The sequence below is a fragment of the Bufo bufo genome, chromosome 7 (assembly GCF_905171765.1).
Source record: "Bufo bufo chromosome 7, aBufBuf1.1, whole genome shotgun sequence".
NCBI lineage: Eukaryota > Metazoa > Chordata > Amphibia > Anura > Bufonidae > Bufo > Bufo bufo.
In genome coordinates this window covers 46,364,579-46,382,558 of record NC_053395.1, presented here as the reverse complement: position 1 = coordinate 46,382,558, position 17,980 = coordinate 46,364,579, and the positions used below count along the sequence as shown (strand labels likewise).

Below are 17,980 nucleotides of genomic sequence, written 5' to 3'. Positions count from 1 at the left end.
TTAGGCCATAGATGAACACTAGACTGAGTTCTCACCAAAGGCTAGGGCTACACAATGAACAATTTACAACTACACAATTTATTAGCAAGTCCTAATTTAGTACTTAGTGTGTTACAAGTCACCGTGCAAAAAAACTCCCAATCCCTTTTTTTCCTTTCTGTTAATGGGAATCTGACACCATGAAAATGCAATGTAAGCTAATGGCGGCATGTTATAGAGCAAGAGGAGCTGAGCAGATTGGTATAAAGTTGTGTGGGTAAAGATTCAGTAGAACCAGTATTTTATTCATTTCATTTCCTGCTCATTCTGGGCTTTGAAGTCAAGGAGGCGGCCCTATCAGTGACTGACAGCCTTCTCTCTATGAGGAGGCGGCCCAATCAGTGACTGACAGCCTTCTCTCTATGAGGAGGAGGTCCTATCAGTGAGTGACAGCCTTCCCTCTATGAGGAGGCGGTCCTATCAGTGAGTGACAGCCTTCCCTCTATGAGGAGGCGGTCCTATCAGTGATTGACAGCCTTCCCTCTATAAGGAGGAGGTCCTATTAGTGACTGACAGCCTTCCCTCTATGAGGAGGAGGTCCTATCAGTGACTGACAGCCTTCCCTCTATGAGGAGGAGGTCCTATCAGTGACTGACAGCCTTCTCTCTATGAGGAGGAGGTCCTATCAGTGACTGACAGCCTTCCCTCTATGAGGAGGAGGTCCTATCAGTGACTGACAGCCTTCCCTCTATGAGGAGGAGGTCCCATCAGTGACTGACAGCCTTCCCTCTCTGAGGAGGCGGTCCTATCAGTGACTGACAGCCTTCCCTCTATGAGGAGGAGGTCCTCTCAGTGACTGACAGCCTTCCCTCTATGAGGAGGAGGTCCTATCAGTGACTGACAGCCTTCCTCTATGAGGAGGAGGTCCTATCAGTGACTGACAGCCTTCCCTCTATGAGGAGGAGGTCCTATCAGTGACTGACAGCCTTCCCTCTATGAGGAGGTGGTCGTATCAGTGACTGACAGCCTTCCCTCTATGAGGAGGAGGTCCTATCAGTGACTGACAGCCTTCCCTCTATGAGGAGGAGGTCCTATCAGTGACTGACAGCCTTCCCTCTATGAGGAGGAGGTCCTATCAGTGATTGACAGCCTTCCCCTCTCTGAGGAGGAGGTCCTATCAGTGACTGACAGCCTTCCCTCTCTGAGGAGGCGGTCCTATCAGTGACTGACAGCCTTCCCTCTATGAGGAGGCGGTCCTATCAGTGACTGACAGCCTTCCCTCTATGAGGAGGCGGTCCTATCAGTGACTGACAGCCTTCCCTCTATGAGGAGGCGGTCCTATCAGTGACTGACAGCCTCTATGAGGAGGTGGTCCTATCAGTGACTGACAGCCTTCCCTCTATGAGGAGGCGGTCCTATCAGTGACTGACAGCCTTCCCTCTATGAGGAGGAGGTCCTATCAGTGATTGACAGCCTTCCCTCTATGAGGAGGAGGTCCTATCAGTGATTGACAGCCTTCCCTCTATGAGAAGTCGGTTATACAGTCCTGATCAAAAGTTTAAGACCACTTGAAAAATGGCAAAAAAATCATATTTTACATTGTTGGATCTTAACAAGGTTCCAAGTAGAGCTTCAACATGCAACAAGAAGAAATAAGAGCAAGACAAAACATTTTTTGAGCATTCAATTAATTGAAAATAACGATTAAACTGAAACAGGCTGTTTTTTAGCTGATCCAAATTTTAGGACCACATGCCTTTAAAAAGGCCAAATCTGTGCAAAGATGTGGATTCATTGTCATTTTCTGTCAGGTAGTCACACGTTGTGATGGCAAAGGCAAAAAAAAAAACTCCCTTTTTGAACGTGGTCGGGTGGTTGAACTGCATAAGCAGGGTCTCTCACAGCGCGCCATCGCTGCTGAGGTGGGACGCAGTAAGACAGTCATTTGGAATTTCTTAAATGATCCTGAGGGTTATAGAACAAAAAAGTTAGGTGGAAGACCCAAAAAAATTCATCAGCACTGAGCCAGAGGATCCAATTGGCTGTCCGTCAAGACACTGGACGATCCTCAACCCAAATTAAGGCCCTTACTGGTGCTGACTGCAGCCCCAGAACCATCAGACGGCATCTGAGACTGAAGGGCTTCAAAAACAAAAAACGTCTTCAAAGACCTCGTCTCCTTGAACGCCACAGAACTGCTCGTTTGGACTTTGCAAGAGAGCACCAAACATGGGACATTCAAAGGTGGAAGAAAGTTTTATTCTCTGATGAGATAAAATTTAACCTTGATGGTCCTGATGTTTTCCAACGTTACTGGCATGAGAAGCAGATCCCACCTGAGATGTTTTCTACGCGCCACAGTGGGGGGGGCGCCATAATGGTCTGGGGTGCTTTTTCCTTCAGTGGAACAATGGAGCTTCAGGAAGTGCAGGGGCGTCAAACGGCCGCTGACTATGTCCAGATGTTGCAGAGAGCATTCCTCATGACTGAGGGCCCTCGTCTGTGTGGTAACGACTGGGTTTTTCAACAGGACAACGCTACAATACACAATGCCCGCAGGACAAGGGACTTCTTCCAGGAAAATAACATCACTCTTTTGGCCCATCCTGCATGTTCCCCTGATCTAAATCCAATTGAGAACCTTTGGGGATGGATGGCAAGGGAAGTTTACAAAAATGGACAACAGTTCCAGACAGTAGATGGCCATCGTGCGGCCGTCTTCACCACTTGGAGAAATGTTCCCACTCACCTCATGGAAACGCTTGCATCAAGCATGCCGAAACTAATTTTGGAAGTGATAAACAATAACGGCGGAGCTACTCATTACTGAGTTCATGTTGGAAGTTGGATTTCTGTTTTTGGGGGGGGGGTTTTTTTTGGAGGTGTGGTCCTAAACTTTTGATCAGCTGAAAAACAGCCTGTTTCAGTTTATTCGTTGTTTTCATAAAATTGAATGCTCAAAAAATGTTTTGTCTCACTCCCATTTCTTCTTGTTGCATGTTGAAGCTCTACTTGGAACCTTGTTTAGCCATGCTAAATATGATTTTTTTGCCATTTTTCAAGTGGTCTTAAACTTTTGATCAGGACTGTATCAGTGATTGACAGCCTTCCCTCTATGAGGAGGCGGTCCTATCAGTGATTGACAGCTATGCCTGTATACACAGTCATAGAGGGAAGGCTGTCAATCCCATGCATATATGGCTTAGCCCAGGGATGCCCAACCTGTGGCCATCCAGCTGTTGCAAAACTCCAACTCCCGGAATGCCCAGACAACCTACAGTAGGGAATGGTGGGAATTGTAGTTTTACAACAGCCGGAGGGCCGCAGGTTGAGCATCCCTGGCTTCGTCAATCAAGCTTGCTATTTCCATCTAACTTTTCAGAACCTTGTTTCCAGATTAACATTCTGAGCAAGTTCTCAAGTGTCCATACACTTTATCCCTCCCGAACCCCTATACACACGTCCATGCTCAGCACGGCCGACTCTGCATGTGGTCTCAGGTAGGGAGTGGCCAGAGGCCGCTGCCAGGTACCTCTGCCAATGGCTTATCTCCTTTGAGAACAAAAGATTGGGCATGTTGAAATCCAACAGGTCTGATCCTTCCTTCCCCTAACATTTGTGATCGTTAGAGTCAGGACACCCCCAATACACATTAGAACCTGCCAAATTTGGTGGGACTGGTCAACGTTCATCGTACATGTAGGAGCACCTTAAAGAGAAATACTAGTAATTACTTGCATTCTCCTTGTAATGACAATTCTGGAGCATCTATCTTTATGACTATGTTGTACCATTCATGTATTCCCGCTAGAAGGTAGGAATGAATTACTAGCAGTTTGCAATGAAGGTCCAGATGGGTGTTACCAGTTGGTGGTGTGTCTCTGCACAGTCTGACACTAACCATTCAGTGCTGCCAGTGTCAGACTGTGCAGAGACACACCCCCAACTGGTAGCACCCTGCTCGACCTTCATTGCAAACTGCTGGCGATTCAAAACTTCTAGCAGGAATAATAGTTATGGCACAACATACAGTCATAAGAATAAATGCATCAGAATTGCTATTACATGGGGGATGCAGGTACTTATTAAAACAGACATGTCAGGAGAGGTGATGGGTCCTCTTTAAAGGCTATGTACACCTTTGGGGGAATTTATTTTATTATTGCATTGTACTCATTTTGAGCTAAAAAAAAATCATCATCTTTATTAAAAGAAATTGAACTACTGTCATTTTGAAGCCTTGAGTTTCTCTAGTAGCAGGATCTGAATTTTCACTCTGTTCGGTCAGACAGCACAGCTGACGGCTCCCTATGGCTCAGTTCCTATCTTACCGATACTAATGTGGCTTAAATAAATGTTAATGACCTTTTAGTAATTTAGAGATAAGGTTTTTTAGATGACCGGCACAAAGTGAAAGTAATAGGATTCACACAGCTAGACACTTAAAGGGAACCTGTCACCGGGATTTTTTGTATAGACCTGAGGACATGGGTTGCTAGATCACCGCTAGCACATCTGCAATACCCAGTCCCCATAGCTCTGTGTGCTTTTATTGTGTAAAAAAAAAAAAAAAAAAAAAAAACATATGCAAATTAACCTGAGATGTGTCCTGTACGTGAGATGAGTCCAGAGTGAAGGAGCCCAGCGCCGCCCCACATCCTCAGAATCTCCTCCGTGCTCCCCGACGCCAGACAGCCAGAGCGCCGTAATCTCGCGATGCGCGAGCATGCGCATGCGCAGTTCCTTCCCTGAGGGTGATGCCAGCACAGGGAAGGAACACTATGACGACACTGTGCATGCTCTAGCTCGCGCAGTTCCTTCCCTGAGGCTGATGCCAGCACAGGGAAGGAACACTATGACGACACTGCGCATGCTCTAGCTCACGCATCGTTAGATTACGGCGCTCTGGCTGTCTGACGTCGGGGAGCAAGGAGGAGATTCTGAGGATGCGGGGCGGTGCTGGGCTCCTTCACACTGGACTCATCTCACGTACAGGACACATCTCAGAGTAATTTGCATATGGATCAAATCGTTGTTTTAACACAATAAAAGCACACAGAGCTATGGGGACTGGATATTGTGGATGGGCTGACAGAACAGCTTTTTAATAAAGACCAACTGAAAAAAAAATAATGTTTTGCCCAAAATGAGTAAAATGCAATCAGGTGTACATAGCTTTTAATGTATGTGGCATTTAGGAAACATCCGGAAAATAAAGTTTTCCCCGTATCAAAAGAGCCTGCTCATCAGGTGCAGCTAAGAGATGGTGGTAAACATCCATTTAGGATCTATATATCCAAAGGAAAAACCTTTAAGTGACACTTTGTATAATTACCTGAAGACATATCTGTCTTTTTAGACATCAGATCTTCCTTTGACAAGCTAAACACCTTCTCTAACCTGCAAAAGAAATAGATGTCAAAATGTAAATTAAAACCAGTCCAGCTTCTACAGGACCTCTATATGGTCAGAAAAAAATACCACCGGCCTTTGGCTTTGAAAATTGTTATATACATCTGCAGGGCCAGATCCATTTTGTATGTTGGATCTCAGGACCTACCACTGCTGGCATTGTCAACATCATACTTTTTGATCACGTACACAATTTATATTACATTGTATAAATGTAGAAACTATGTAACAACCCTCCTAATAATAGTGAACAATTTTCTACACGGTACTAATCTGCGGTGAAATTCTATATAGAATACAGGAAGAGGAAAACGGAATTGGCAGACCCAGCCTATGGATCCCACTGACTAATGGGGACAGATGAGCTTCCATCATGGATCCATTATTAGAGCAGTTAAAGGGACTGAATGATGGGTAAAAGCAGAACAGCTTCCATTTCTACACTCCATTGATAAAAAATAAAAAAAATAAAAAAGGAGAAAAAACTGCTCCGTTCCATCACTAACTGAGCAAAAATGATGCTCAAAAGAACCCATTGAATCAAACGGGGATTTAAGCGGACGTGTTTTTGTTCCATTTGTCGGCTCCTGGCTGATGGAATAGAATAACGAAAATTCAATGCACATGTTAACGCAGCCTAAGCATGTTGATAAGAACACTCATTTATAACTAAAAGCACCCCCAGTTTACTAGTATTAGTAAAGCAACAGTGTAAATTATAATGGAGCTCCTTAATGGGGACCTGTCATGTGGATATTTGATTATAATCTAACTAATTATATACAATCATGAACTACTAAAAAGTGCCTTAGATGTATTCACTTACTGGTGGGACAGATGGTTACCTCATAATATACACACAAAGATGCCGCATGCTAATGAGCCGATTTGAGTCCATCGTTTATTTAATTAACAGCTATAGCCACTCCCCTGCCCACCTGCTGCTGATTCATATGGAAAATAACTATCATTCAGCAGCAGGTGGGCGGGGAGAGTCAGGAGCTCATGAATATTCATAACTCATCATTATCAGCTGGAGCTTTTCAATACAAGATGTTGGCAGATTGACTGGGTCAATTAAAGAAAGTGACCCAGCATTTTGCTAAGAGAATCAGTCACTTATTTATGTTGCCCTTAGTTAGGACACCATAAAACTGGTGACAGGATCCCTTTAACCCCTTAAGGACTCAGCCCCTTTTCACCTTAAGGACCAGGCCATTTTTTGCATATCTGACCAGTGTCACTTTAAGTGCTGATAACTTTAAAATGCTTTGACTTATCCAGGCCATTCTGAGATCGTTTTCTCGTCACATATTGTACTTCATGACAATGGTAAAATGAAGTTAAAAAAAATCATTTTTATTTATAAAAAAAAATACCAAAATTTACCAAAAAAAAAAAAAAAATTGCAAATTTCTAAGTTTCAATTTCTCTACTTCTATAATACATGGTAATACCTCCAAAAATAGTTATTACTTTACATTCCTCATATGTCTACTTCATGTTTGGATCATTTTGGAAATGATATTTTATTTTTTGGGGATGTTACAAGGCTTAGAAGTTTAGAAGCAAATCTTGAAATTTTTCAGAAATTTTCAAAAACCCAATTTTTAGGGACCAGTTCAGGTCTGAAGTCACTTTGCGAGGCTTACATAATAGAAACCACCCAAAAATGACCCCATTCTATAAACTACACCCCTCAAGGTATTCAAAACTGATTTATAAACTTGGTTAACCCTTTAGGTGTTCCACAAGAATTAATGGAAAATAGAGATACAATTAAAAAATTTTACTTTTTTGGCAGATTTTCCATTTTAATAATTTTTTTCCGGTTACAAAGCAAGGGTTAACAGCCAAACCAAACTCAATATTTATGGCCCTGATTCTGTCGTTTACAGAAACACCCCATATGTGGTCGTAAACCGCTGTACGGGCACACGGCAGGGCGCAGAAGGAAAGGAATGCCATACGGTTTTTGGAAGGCAGATTTTGCTGGACTGGTTTTTTTGACACCATGTCCCATTTGAAGCCCCCCTGATTCACCCCTAGAGTAGAAACTCCAAAAAAGTGGCCCCATTTTAGAAACTACGGGATAGGGTGGCAGTATTGTTGGTACTAGTTTAGGGTAAATATGATTTTTGGTTGCCCTATATTACACTTTTTGTGAGGCAAGGTAACAAGAAATAGCTGTTTTGGCACAGTTTGTATTTTTTGTTATTTACAACATTCATCTGACAGGTTAGATCATGTGATATTTTTATAGACCAGGTTGTCACGGATGCGGCGATACATAAATAAATAAAAAGTAATGTATACTTTTTAATGTATAAATAGGTAAGTTTTACACAATAATATAATTTTTGAAACAAAAAAATAATAATCATGTTTTAGTGTCTCCATATTCTGAGAGCCATAGTTTTTTCAGTTTTTGGGCGATTATCTTAGGTAGGGTCTCATTTTTTGCGGGATGTAATGACAATTTGATTGGCACTATTTTGGGGTGCATATGACTTTTTGATCGCTTGCTATTACACTTTTTGGGATGTAAGGTGACAAAAAAATAGTTAATTTAGCACAGTTTTTATTTTTTACGGTGTTCATCTGAGAGCTTAGGTCATGTGATATTTTTATAGAGCCGGTCGATACGAACGCGGCGATACCAAATATGTATACTTTTTTTTTATTTATGTAAGTTTTACACAATAACAGCTTTTTTCAAACAAACAAAATGATGTTTTAGTGTCTCCATATTCTGAGCCATAGTTTATTTTATTTTTTTGGGCGATTGTCTCAGGTAGGGGCTCATTTTTTGCGGGATGAGGCGACTGTTAGATTGGGACTATTTTGGTGGGCAAACGCCTTTTTGATCGCTTGCTGTTGTACTTTTTGTGGTGTAAGGCGACAAAGAAATTGTTTATTTAGCACAGTTTTTATTTTTTACGGTGTTCATCTGAGGGGTTAGGTCATGTGATATGTTTATAGAGTCGGTCGATACGGACGCGGCGATACCTAATATGTATACTCCCCCCCCTATTTTCTACCATTTTTTTTTTACTTTATTTGGGGAAAATTAAGATTTTGTTTATTTTTACTTGAAACTTTAAATTTTTTGGGGAAAACTTTATTTTTTCAACTTTTCTTTCACTTTATTTTTTGTCCCACTTTGGGACTTGAACTTTGGGGGGTATATTCCTTTACAATGCATTCCAATACTTCTGTATTGGAATGCATTGGCTGTATGAGAAATACTGTGTATATTACTCATACAGCTTCCGGGGCCTGTGAGATCCAGGGGGCTGGATCTCACAGGCTCTTCACCGGAAGGCAGCGCAGATGCCTCAGGAAGGCATCGCGCTGCCTTCCATGCCATCGGGTCCCCCCCCACAGCCCCATGGGGACCCGATGGCACTGCTGCCGCACCATAAAAAGCCGCAAACTGCAGGTCTGAATTGACCTGCGGTTTGCGGCGACCGAGCAGGCACCTTGTTCCGATCACCGCCCGCCGGGCGGCGGTGATCGGAACAACACACGACGTACCGGTACGTCATGTGTCCTTAAGGACTCGGGAAACATGCCGTACCGGTATGTCATGTGTCCGTAAGGGATTAAAGTTCCTTTCTGCGCAGGTGCAACGCATGAAGTGAATGCATAGCACCCACATTAAATCCTGATCCATTCATTTAATTTTCCATGCATCATTTCTGCGTTGTGTGAGAATCGCAGCATGTTGTATATTCTGCGTTTTTCACGCAGCCAAGCCCCCATAAAAGTGAATGGGGCTTCAGTGAAAAACACATTGCATCCAGATGTAATCCAGATGCAATGCGTTTTTCACTGATTGTTGCTAGGAGATGTTTGTAAATCTTTAGGTTTTTTCACGCGCGTTAAAAACACATCAAAACTGATTGCACCCGCACGGAAAAAAACGGAAACACTGAACACTATTGTAGAAAAAACTGACTGAACTTGCTTGCGAAATGGTGCGAGTTTCACAGAACGCACCCTGAGCCAATCCGTATCGTTTGTGTGAAAGAGGCCTTAAGAGGGGAAACCTAGCAGTCTTCTAAATGAGTCACAGAAATTGTAGATCCCACTGGCTCGACTCACCAATGATTACCAAAATGAAGGACATGTAGATATTTACACAGCAATGTTTCAAGACCAGGGATCTATAGAAAAACACTCTTAGGCCTCATGCACACGTCAGTGTTTGGTCAGTGATTTCCATCTGTGATTGTGAGCCAAAACCAGGTGCGGATCTAAACACAGAACAGGAGCAGATCTTTCCAATATACCTCATGTCTGTATAGTCTCCAATCCAGGGTTTGGCTCACAATCACTGATGGAAATCACTGATGTGCCTTACACTAAAGATTGGGAAGCTGTGGGGGGATCCCCCAAGAAGCTTCTGTTGAGGAAGGGTTGAGACGTATGTATATGTATTATATATACACAGACACGTGCATGCATGTATAATATATATGCATACATTAATAGCCACCTTGTAGGATGATGTGCGCAGATGTGCCCAACATCTGCGCACATCTGCCCCTAGTGGTCCACAGGGACTCATTGTGGCCCCTGTGGGAAATATGTGGCCCCTAATAGGTATATAATAGGGCTGCACGATATGGGAATTTTGTGCGATTGAGATTAGGGCCCTAAAAATTGCGATAACGATATGCGATACGATATTTTAAGGGAATTGTGCTAGAGGTCTATTTGCTTGGATTTTCCCATATGAGCCGCTGACGCAGCTGGGTATGACATAGTTGTGGGGGATCTGTGGATGGCGCCGTTATGTGGGGGATCTGTGGAGGGCGCCGTTATGTGGGGGATCTGTGGAGGGCGCCGTTATGTGGGGGGATCTGTGGAGGGCGCCGTTATGTGGGGGGATCTGTGGAGGGCGCCGTTATGTGGGGGGATCTGTGGAGGGCGCCGTTATGTGGGGGGATCTGTGGAGGGCGCCGTTATGTGGGGGGATCTGTGGAGGGCGCCGTTATGTGGGGGGATCTGTGGAGGGCGCCGTTATGTGGGGGGATCTGTGGAGGGCGCCGTTATGTGGGGGGATCTGTGGAGGGCGCCGTTATGTGGGGGATCTGTGGAGGGCGCCGTTATGTGGGGGATCTGTGGAGGGCGCCGTTATGTGGGGGATCTGTGGAGGACGCCGTTATGTGGGGGATCTGTGGAGGACGCCGTTATGTGGGGGATCTGTGGAGGACGCCGTTATGTGGGGGATCTGTGGAGGACACTGTTATGGGGGATCTGTGGAGGACACTGTTATGGGGGATCTGTGGAGGACACTGTTATGGGGGATCTGTGGAGGACACTGTTATGGGGGATCTGTGGAGGACACTGTTATGGGGGATCTGTGGAGGACACTGTTATGGGGGATCTGTGGAGGACACTGTTATGGGGGATCGGGAAACATGCCGTACCGGTATGTCATGTGTCCGTAAGGGATTAAAGTTCCTTTCTGCGCAGGTGCAACGCATGAAGTGAATGCATAGCACCCACATTAAATCCTGATCCATTCATTTAATTTTCCATGCATCATTTCTGCGTTGTGTGAGAATCGCAGCATGTTCTATATTCTGCGTTTTTCACGCAGCCAAGCCCCCATAAAAGTGAATGGGGCTTCAGTGAAAAACACATTGCATCCAGATGTAATCCAGATGCAATGCGTTTTTCACTGATTGTTGCTAGGAGATGTTTGTAAATCTTCAGGTTTTTTCACGCGCGTGAAAAACACATCAAAACTGATTGCACCCGCACGGAAAAAAACTGAAACACTGAACACTATTGTAGACAAAACTGACTGAACTTGCTTGCGAAATGGTGCGAGTTTCACAGAACGCACCCTGAGCCAATCCGTATCGTTTGTGTGAAAGAGGCCTTAAGAGGGGAAACCTAGCAGTCTTCTAAATGAGTCACAGAAATTGTAGATCCCACTGGCTCGACTCACCAATGATTACCAAAATGAAGGACATGTAGATATTTACACAGCAATGTTTCAAGACCAGGGATCTATAGAAAAACACTCTTAGGCCTCATGCACACGTCAGTGTTTGGTCAGTGATTTCCATCTGTGATTGTGAGCAAAAACCAGGTGCGGATCTAAACACAGAACAGGAGCAGATCTTTCCAATATACCTCATGTCTGTATAGTCTCCAATCCAGGGTTTGGCTCACAATCACTGATGGAAATCACTGATGTGCCTTACACTAAAGATTGGGAATGTTATGTGGGGGATCTGTGGAGGGCGCCGTTATGTGGGGGGATCTGTGGAGGGCGCCGTTATGTGGGGGGATCTGTGGAGGGCGCCGTTATGGGGGGGGGATCTGTGGAGGGCGCCGTTATGTGGGGGGGATCTGTGGAGGGCGCCGTTATGTGGGGGGGATCTGTGGAGGGCGCCGTTATGTGGGGGGGATCTGTGGAGGACGCCGTTATGTGGGGGGATCTGTGGAGGGCGCCGTTATGTGGGGGGGATCTGTGGAGGGCGCCGTTATGTGGGGGGGATCTGTGGAGGACGCTGTTATGGGGGATCTGTGGAGGACGCTGTTATGGGGGATCTGTGGAGGACACTGTTATGGGGGATCTGTGGAGGACGCTGTTATGGGGGATCTGTGGAGGACACTGTTATGGGGGATCTGTGGAGGACACTGTTATGGGGGATCTGTGGAGGACACTGTTATGGGGGATCTGTGGAGGACACTGTTATGGGGGATCTGTGGAGGACACTGTTATGGGGGATCTGTGGAGGACACTGTTATGGGGGATCTGTGGAGGACACTGTTATGGGGGATCTGTGGAGGACACTGTTATGGGGGATCTGTGGAGGACACTGTTATGGGGGATCTGTGGAGGACACTGTTATGGGGGATCTGTGGAGGACACTGTTATGGGGGATCTGTGGAGGACACTGTTATGGGGGATCTGTGGAGGACACTGTTATGGGGGATCTGTGGAGGACACTGTTATGGGGGATCTGTGGAGGACACTGTTATGGGGGATCTGTGGAGGACACTGTTATGGGGGATCTGTGGAGGACACTGTTATGGGGGATCTGTGGAGGACACTGTTATGGGGGATCTGTGGAGGACACTGTTATGGGGGATCTGTGGAGGACACTGTTATGGGGGATCTGTGGAGGACACTGTTATGGGGGATCTGTGGAGGACACTGTTATGGGGGATCTGTGGAGGACACTGTTATGGGGGATCTGTGGAGGACACTGTTATGGGGGATCTGTGGAGGACACTGTTATGGGGGATCTGTGGAGGACACTGTTATGGGGGATCTGTGGAGGACACTGTTATGGGGGATCTGTGGAGGACACTGTTATGGGGGATCTGTGGAGGACACTGTTATGGGGGATCTGTGGAGGACACTGTTATGGGGGATCTGTGGAGGACACTGTTATGGGGGATCTGTGGAGGACACTGTTATGGGGGATCTGTGGAGGACACTGTTATGGGGGATCTGTGGAGGACACTGTTATGGGGGATCTGTGGAGGACACTGTTATGGGGGATCTGTGGAGGACACTGTTATGGGGGATCTGTGGAGGACACTGTTATGGGGGATCTGTGGAGGACACTGTTATGGGGGATCTGTGGAGGACACTGTTATGGGGGATCTGTGGAGGACACTGTTATGGGGGATCTGTGGAGGACACTGTTATGGGGGATCTGTGGAGGACACTGTTATGGGGGATCTGTGGAGGACACTGTTATGGGGGATCTGTGGAGGACACTGTTATGGGGGATCTGTGGAGGACACTGTTATGGGGGATCTGTGGAGGACACTGTTATGGGGGATCTGTGGAGGACACTGTTATGGGGGATCTGTGGAGGACACTGTTATGGGGGATCTGTGGAGGACACTGTTATGGGGGATCTGTGGAGGACACTGTTATGGGGGATCTGTGGAGGACACTGTTATGGGGGATCTGTGGAGGACACTGTTATGGGGGATCTGTGGAGGACACTGTTATGGGGGATCTGTGGAGGACACTGTTATGGGGGATCTGTGGAGGACACTGTTATGGGGGATCTGTGGAGGACACTGTTATGGGGGATCTGTGGAGGACACTGTTATGGGGGATCTGTGGAGGACACTGTTATGGGGGATCTGTGGAGGACACTGTTATGGGGGATCTGTGGAGGACACTGTTATGGGGGATCTGTGGAGGACACTGTTATGGGGGATCTGTGGAGGACACTGTTATGGGGGATCTGTGGAGGACACTGTTATGGGGGATCTGTGGAGGACACTGTTATGGGGGATCTGTGGAGGACACTGTTATGGGGGATCTGTGGAGGACACTGTTATGGGGGATCTGTGGAGGACACTGTTATGGGGGATCTGTGGAGGACACTGTTATGGGGGATCTGTGGAGGACACTGTTATGGGGGATCTGTGGAGGACACTGTTATGGGGGATCTGTGGAGGACACTGTTATGGGGGATCTGTGGAGGACACTGTTATGGGGGATCTGTGGAGGACACTGTTATGGGGGATCTGTGGAGGACACTGTTATGGGGGATCTGTGGAGGACACTGTTATGGGGGATCTGTGGAGGACACTGTTATGGGGGATCTGTGGAGGACACTGTTATGGGGAATCTGTGGAGGACACTTATGGGGAATCTGTGGAGGACACTGTTATGGGGGACCTGTGGATGGCACTGTTATAGGGGATGTGTGCTATGACACATGGGGCCACGAGGGGGGCCAGCATAAGACACACATATAGCATCTTATGCTGGTCCCCCTCATGGCCCTATGTGTCCCCTCATGTGTCCTAAACTGCGCACATAACTCTCCTATTCATAAAATGGCCAGCCTCTGTACTTTCACCATGAATGCACTGCAGAGAGCGGCAGCGAGCGAGCCGGCCGGCGCGTGACTGACGTCACTGTCACGCTCCTCCCACTTAATTCAGGAAGAAGGAGCGCTCGCTGCAGTGCATTCATCGTGAAAGTAAGTACAGAGGCTGGCCATTTTATCAATAGGACAGAGGACATTTTATCAATAGGGGCCCCTTCATATATAATCGCAGCATTTTCGGGTCGGCCGAATCGCCATATCGCATTTACCAATTATCGCGATTCGATTATTTTTGCGATATATCGTGCAGCCCTAGTAAATATAATATATATCCCCAATATCAGTGTATACATGTGTATGAATGTGCCCCAAGCATCTATATACATGTATATTATATATTATGTCCCCTGGTTCACCTGAAGCCAGATGTATCAGTGTGAATGTGCCCTAAGCATTCACACTGATGCCATCTGGCTAATTGCATCAGAATGACTGGACAAAAGTCCGGTCATCCTGTATGCTTCAAAGAGCTCCGATTCAATAGAATCGGAGTCCTTTGTAGTAAGTATCTCCAGCTCTGCTGGAGATATTCATGCATAATAGGAAGAGGGGAGAAACCTCCCCTCCTTCTATTATGCGCATTCCGGCAGCGCGATTACTATCGCGCTGTCCGGAATGCAAAGTGCTGCAGGCGGGAGATCAAAGACTTCTCCCGCCTGTCAGCAAGTGGCGCGGCCCTGCTGTGCGCGTGCAGGGACGCGCGGGCTGGCGCGGTGACGTCATATCACCGCGCCGGCCCACGTTTCTTTGCCCGTGGCGCGCGCACAGCACAGCGCATGCGCCGCGGCTCGGGAGTGCGGGCTGCGGGATATAAATATCCGGCAGCCCTGCACTGGAGGGAGAAGAGCCGAGCCACCCCCACAAGAAGACCACCCCTGGAAAACGAGCATGCTGGGCATACCCCTGGAAGGCTGAGTATCACCCCACTATGAACCCTTACCTACCCTGTCCCACCAACGTACCCCTACTTGTCCTCTCCCTGTAGGAGCATCCCTGCTCCCTATTACCCCTGAACCACCAATCCCCCTGCCCTGTCCCGATGCTAACCCTTTCCTGGGTTAACCCCTGCATCGCCACCAGACCCCGGCTGCTGAACACTGCATAAACCCCTTCCCTCTAACCCGTGCCTACATGCCCTTAACCCTGTAGGAGCATCCCTGCTCCCTATAACCCTGTATATGTGGCCTGCATATACCCTTGCAGCGCCACCGTTAACCCTTCGGTTATAGGGATTGCTTAGAGCCAGGTGGGTTGGGCTGTGATTGTGTGTGTGTGTGTGTAATAGTTAGTTTGTGGGTGGACCTTGGGATTGTGTAGTGTAGTTTAGTGCTGTATTGTTAGAGCTGTATTGTTAGTGCTTTGCGTGTGTTGCGTTGTGTTAATAAATATTGTGTATTGTTTGTATTATACCTACTGAGTAACGTGTGGTTACTAGCGATAGTTAGTTTAGTAAGGTGCATGCAGCTAGTATAGTGATTAGCGTAAAGGCAAAGTATAGTGAAAGTATTGTGTTATTTATATAGAGGTATAAATAGGCGGTCATCGGTAGACGGCTCCTCCTATTTATGAATATTAATTATTGATATTTACATAAATATTGGTGATTAATATTCCCCCTTTACAGTTTCCCTAATGTAAAAAGAAAGAAATTGCCACTGCTATACAGCATTTGAACCCTGTATGTGCCACTTCTATTTTCATGCTGCACTTACTTGGACTGTATACCCTTCCATAGCATAGACTGTCTCTGGACCACATCTGGATGCTTCTTCATAAAATCTTCATCGAAAGGCAGCATGAACTCCCAGCCTTTGTTAATTCTAGGTGTGGCCATCTGGTCTAGGAAGTCCTTCACGTCTTCTTGGCAGAGCTAGGGAAAAAAAGAGAAGACTCCCAATCGATGTTCATAGCAGTATTACTGCACATATTATACCAACAGAAAGCTTATTCACTCAAGTGCTGGGTACACTGATTACATGAAGAGTATGTCCGATTGGCACATGAAGAGCAAATGGGCCTTACACGCTGGGCACTTTTGCTGGCAGTGGAGTCACTAGGGTTATGGTATTCAGCCAGACCAGCTCAAGTCAATGCATGCTGCCTATACTTTTACTAGGAGCTCACATTGGTGGGACTACACCCTTCATATCTATTCCACCTAAAAGAACATTTCTAGCATTCATACCTTTGTCACCGTGGCCACCTCTTTCCTCACCACCCAGCGATCTTGTGTGAACTTCCACATCTAAGAAAGACAAAACCATTAGTGACAATGCTTTAATTTAAAGACGGGAAATGCTACCATTTCTATTGTCCTTCCAGTTTCCATTGAAATGAAAGACACTGCAAATACATCATTGGTAGTAATCAGACAACATCTATATTGATTTTTATATAATTTGCTTTGGAAAAACTGCTGATAAGATACTGTTAATTCAAGGGAATGATAATCAATTAGCAAATGCACACCTTAATGTTCTATATGCAGATATATAAGGCAATAAAGGCCCCTTTACACAGGCAGATTACTGGGCCATTATTGAGTATGAACGCTCGTTCCCAGTAATTGTCCTGTGTAATGTGTCAACAATCAACCCATGAATTCACAAACGCTCATTCATCAGGTGATCGCATCTTTCCTGTGGCGCCTTAAATCGTCATTTGTCGGCAGCACATCGCCCTGTGTTCAGGGATGTGCTGCCAGCAAACAATAATTCTGTAAGGGACCATACAGAGGAGGCGACTGCTGCACATAAATGCAGCCATCACCTCCACTCAATGATCAGGCATTTATAAAGAGTGTTTGGTCAATTGCCAATAACTGTCTGTGCATCACCCTGTGTAACCCCACTCACTCAGCGGGACCTGTGGAGGGAAGCATAGTTACATGTGCTCCGACGCTCCGTTCCAGCTCCATGGGCCCAACACTGCCTTCACTGTGCTTCGGTCTTCGCATGTAAACTTACAGAGTCCCGTGTGCTGCTGCAGCCAATGACTGGCCACAGCAGTGACATGTCCCCAAACAGCACATCACTGCTGAGTCAAGCGCTGCTTGGTGACACATCCGGCTGCAACAGCACATGACCCTAGTCAATGCTGGAAGTTTACATGCAGGGACTGAAGAATAGCTGAGACAGCGGAGGATCCACGGAGCAAGAGCCAAGCATCTGGAAGCAGGTAAGTATGCTGCCTCGCAGTGGGGTATTAAAAAAAAAACTTGGCATTCTGTACTGTTTATACTTACAACAAAATCTCTTCCTCGACACAAAACCTCAGCAGACACCCCACTGTGCGGACTGGATGACTCTTTTGGATACAGCACATCACTGGAGACAAAGCAAATCACAAATCATACATTTTTCCACTGCGGTTAAGAAAAGCAAGACAGATCGTTGCTTCGGACAGAAAGGGCACCATTTTCTCCTAAAGAGAAAAAAAGAGTGTCCATTCCAAAAGGCAGACAAGGTTTCATTAAACTAGCATAGCAAAGTTCTACAGTTCCAACATGATTATTACTAATAACTAAGGGGTTCTTTTAGGATAATTTATATATATATATACACACACTATGCTATTAATCACTGATAACACCTCTATATGTACAGCTATCAGTGACTGACAGCCCTCTGTATACACACTTACATAGAGAATAATTTCAATCACTGATAATAACCCCCCCCCCCCCACCCGTGACTGAC

General features: G+C 46.0%; 1 protein-coding gene across 1 annotated transcript in view; it reads right to left on the bottom strand.

Moving 5' to 3' along the window:
* Positions 1–17,980, bottom strand: part of POLR3E (RNA polymerase III subunit E) — a 101,027-nt gene that overhangs the window by 27,198 nt on the left and 55,849 nt on the right. Inside the window, 4 exon segments of the mRNA XM_040440308.1 lie at positions 5,315–5,379; positions 15,995–16,152; positions 16,468–16,527; positions 17,527–17,608. Coding sequence (XP_040296242.1) covers positions 5,315–5,379; positions 15,995–16,152; positions 16,468–16,527; positions 17,527–17,608 — 365 coding nt within the window.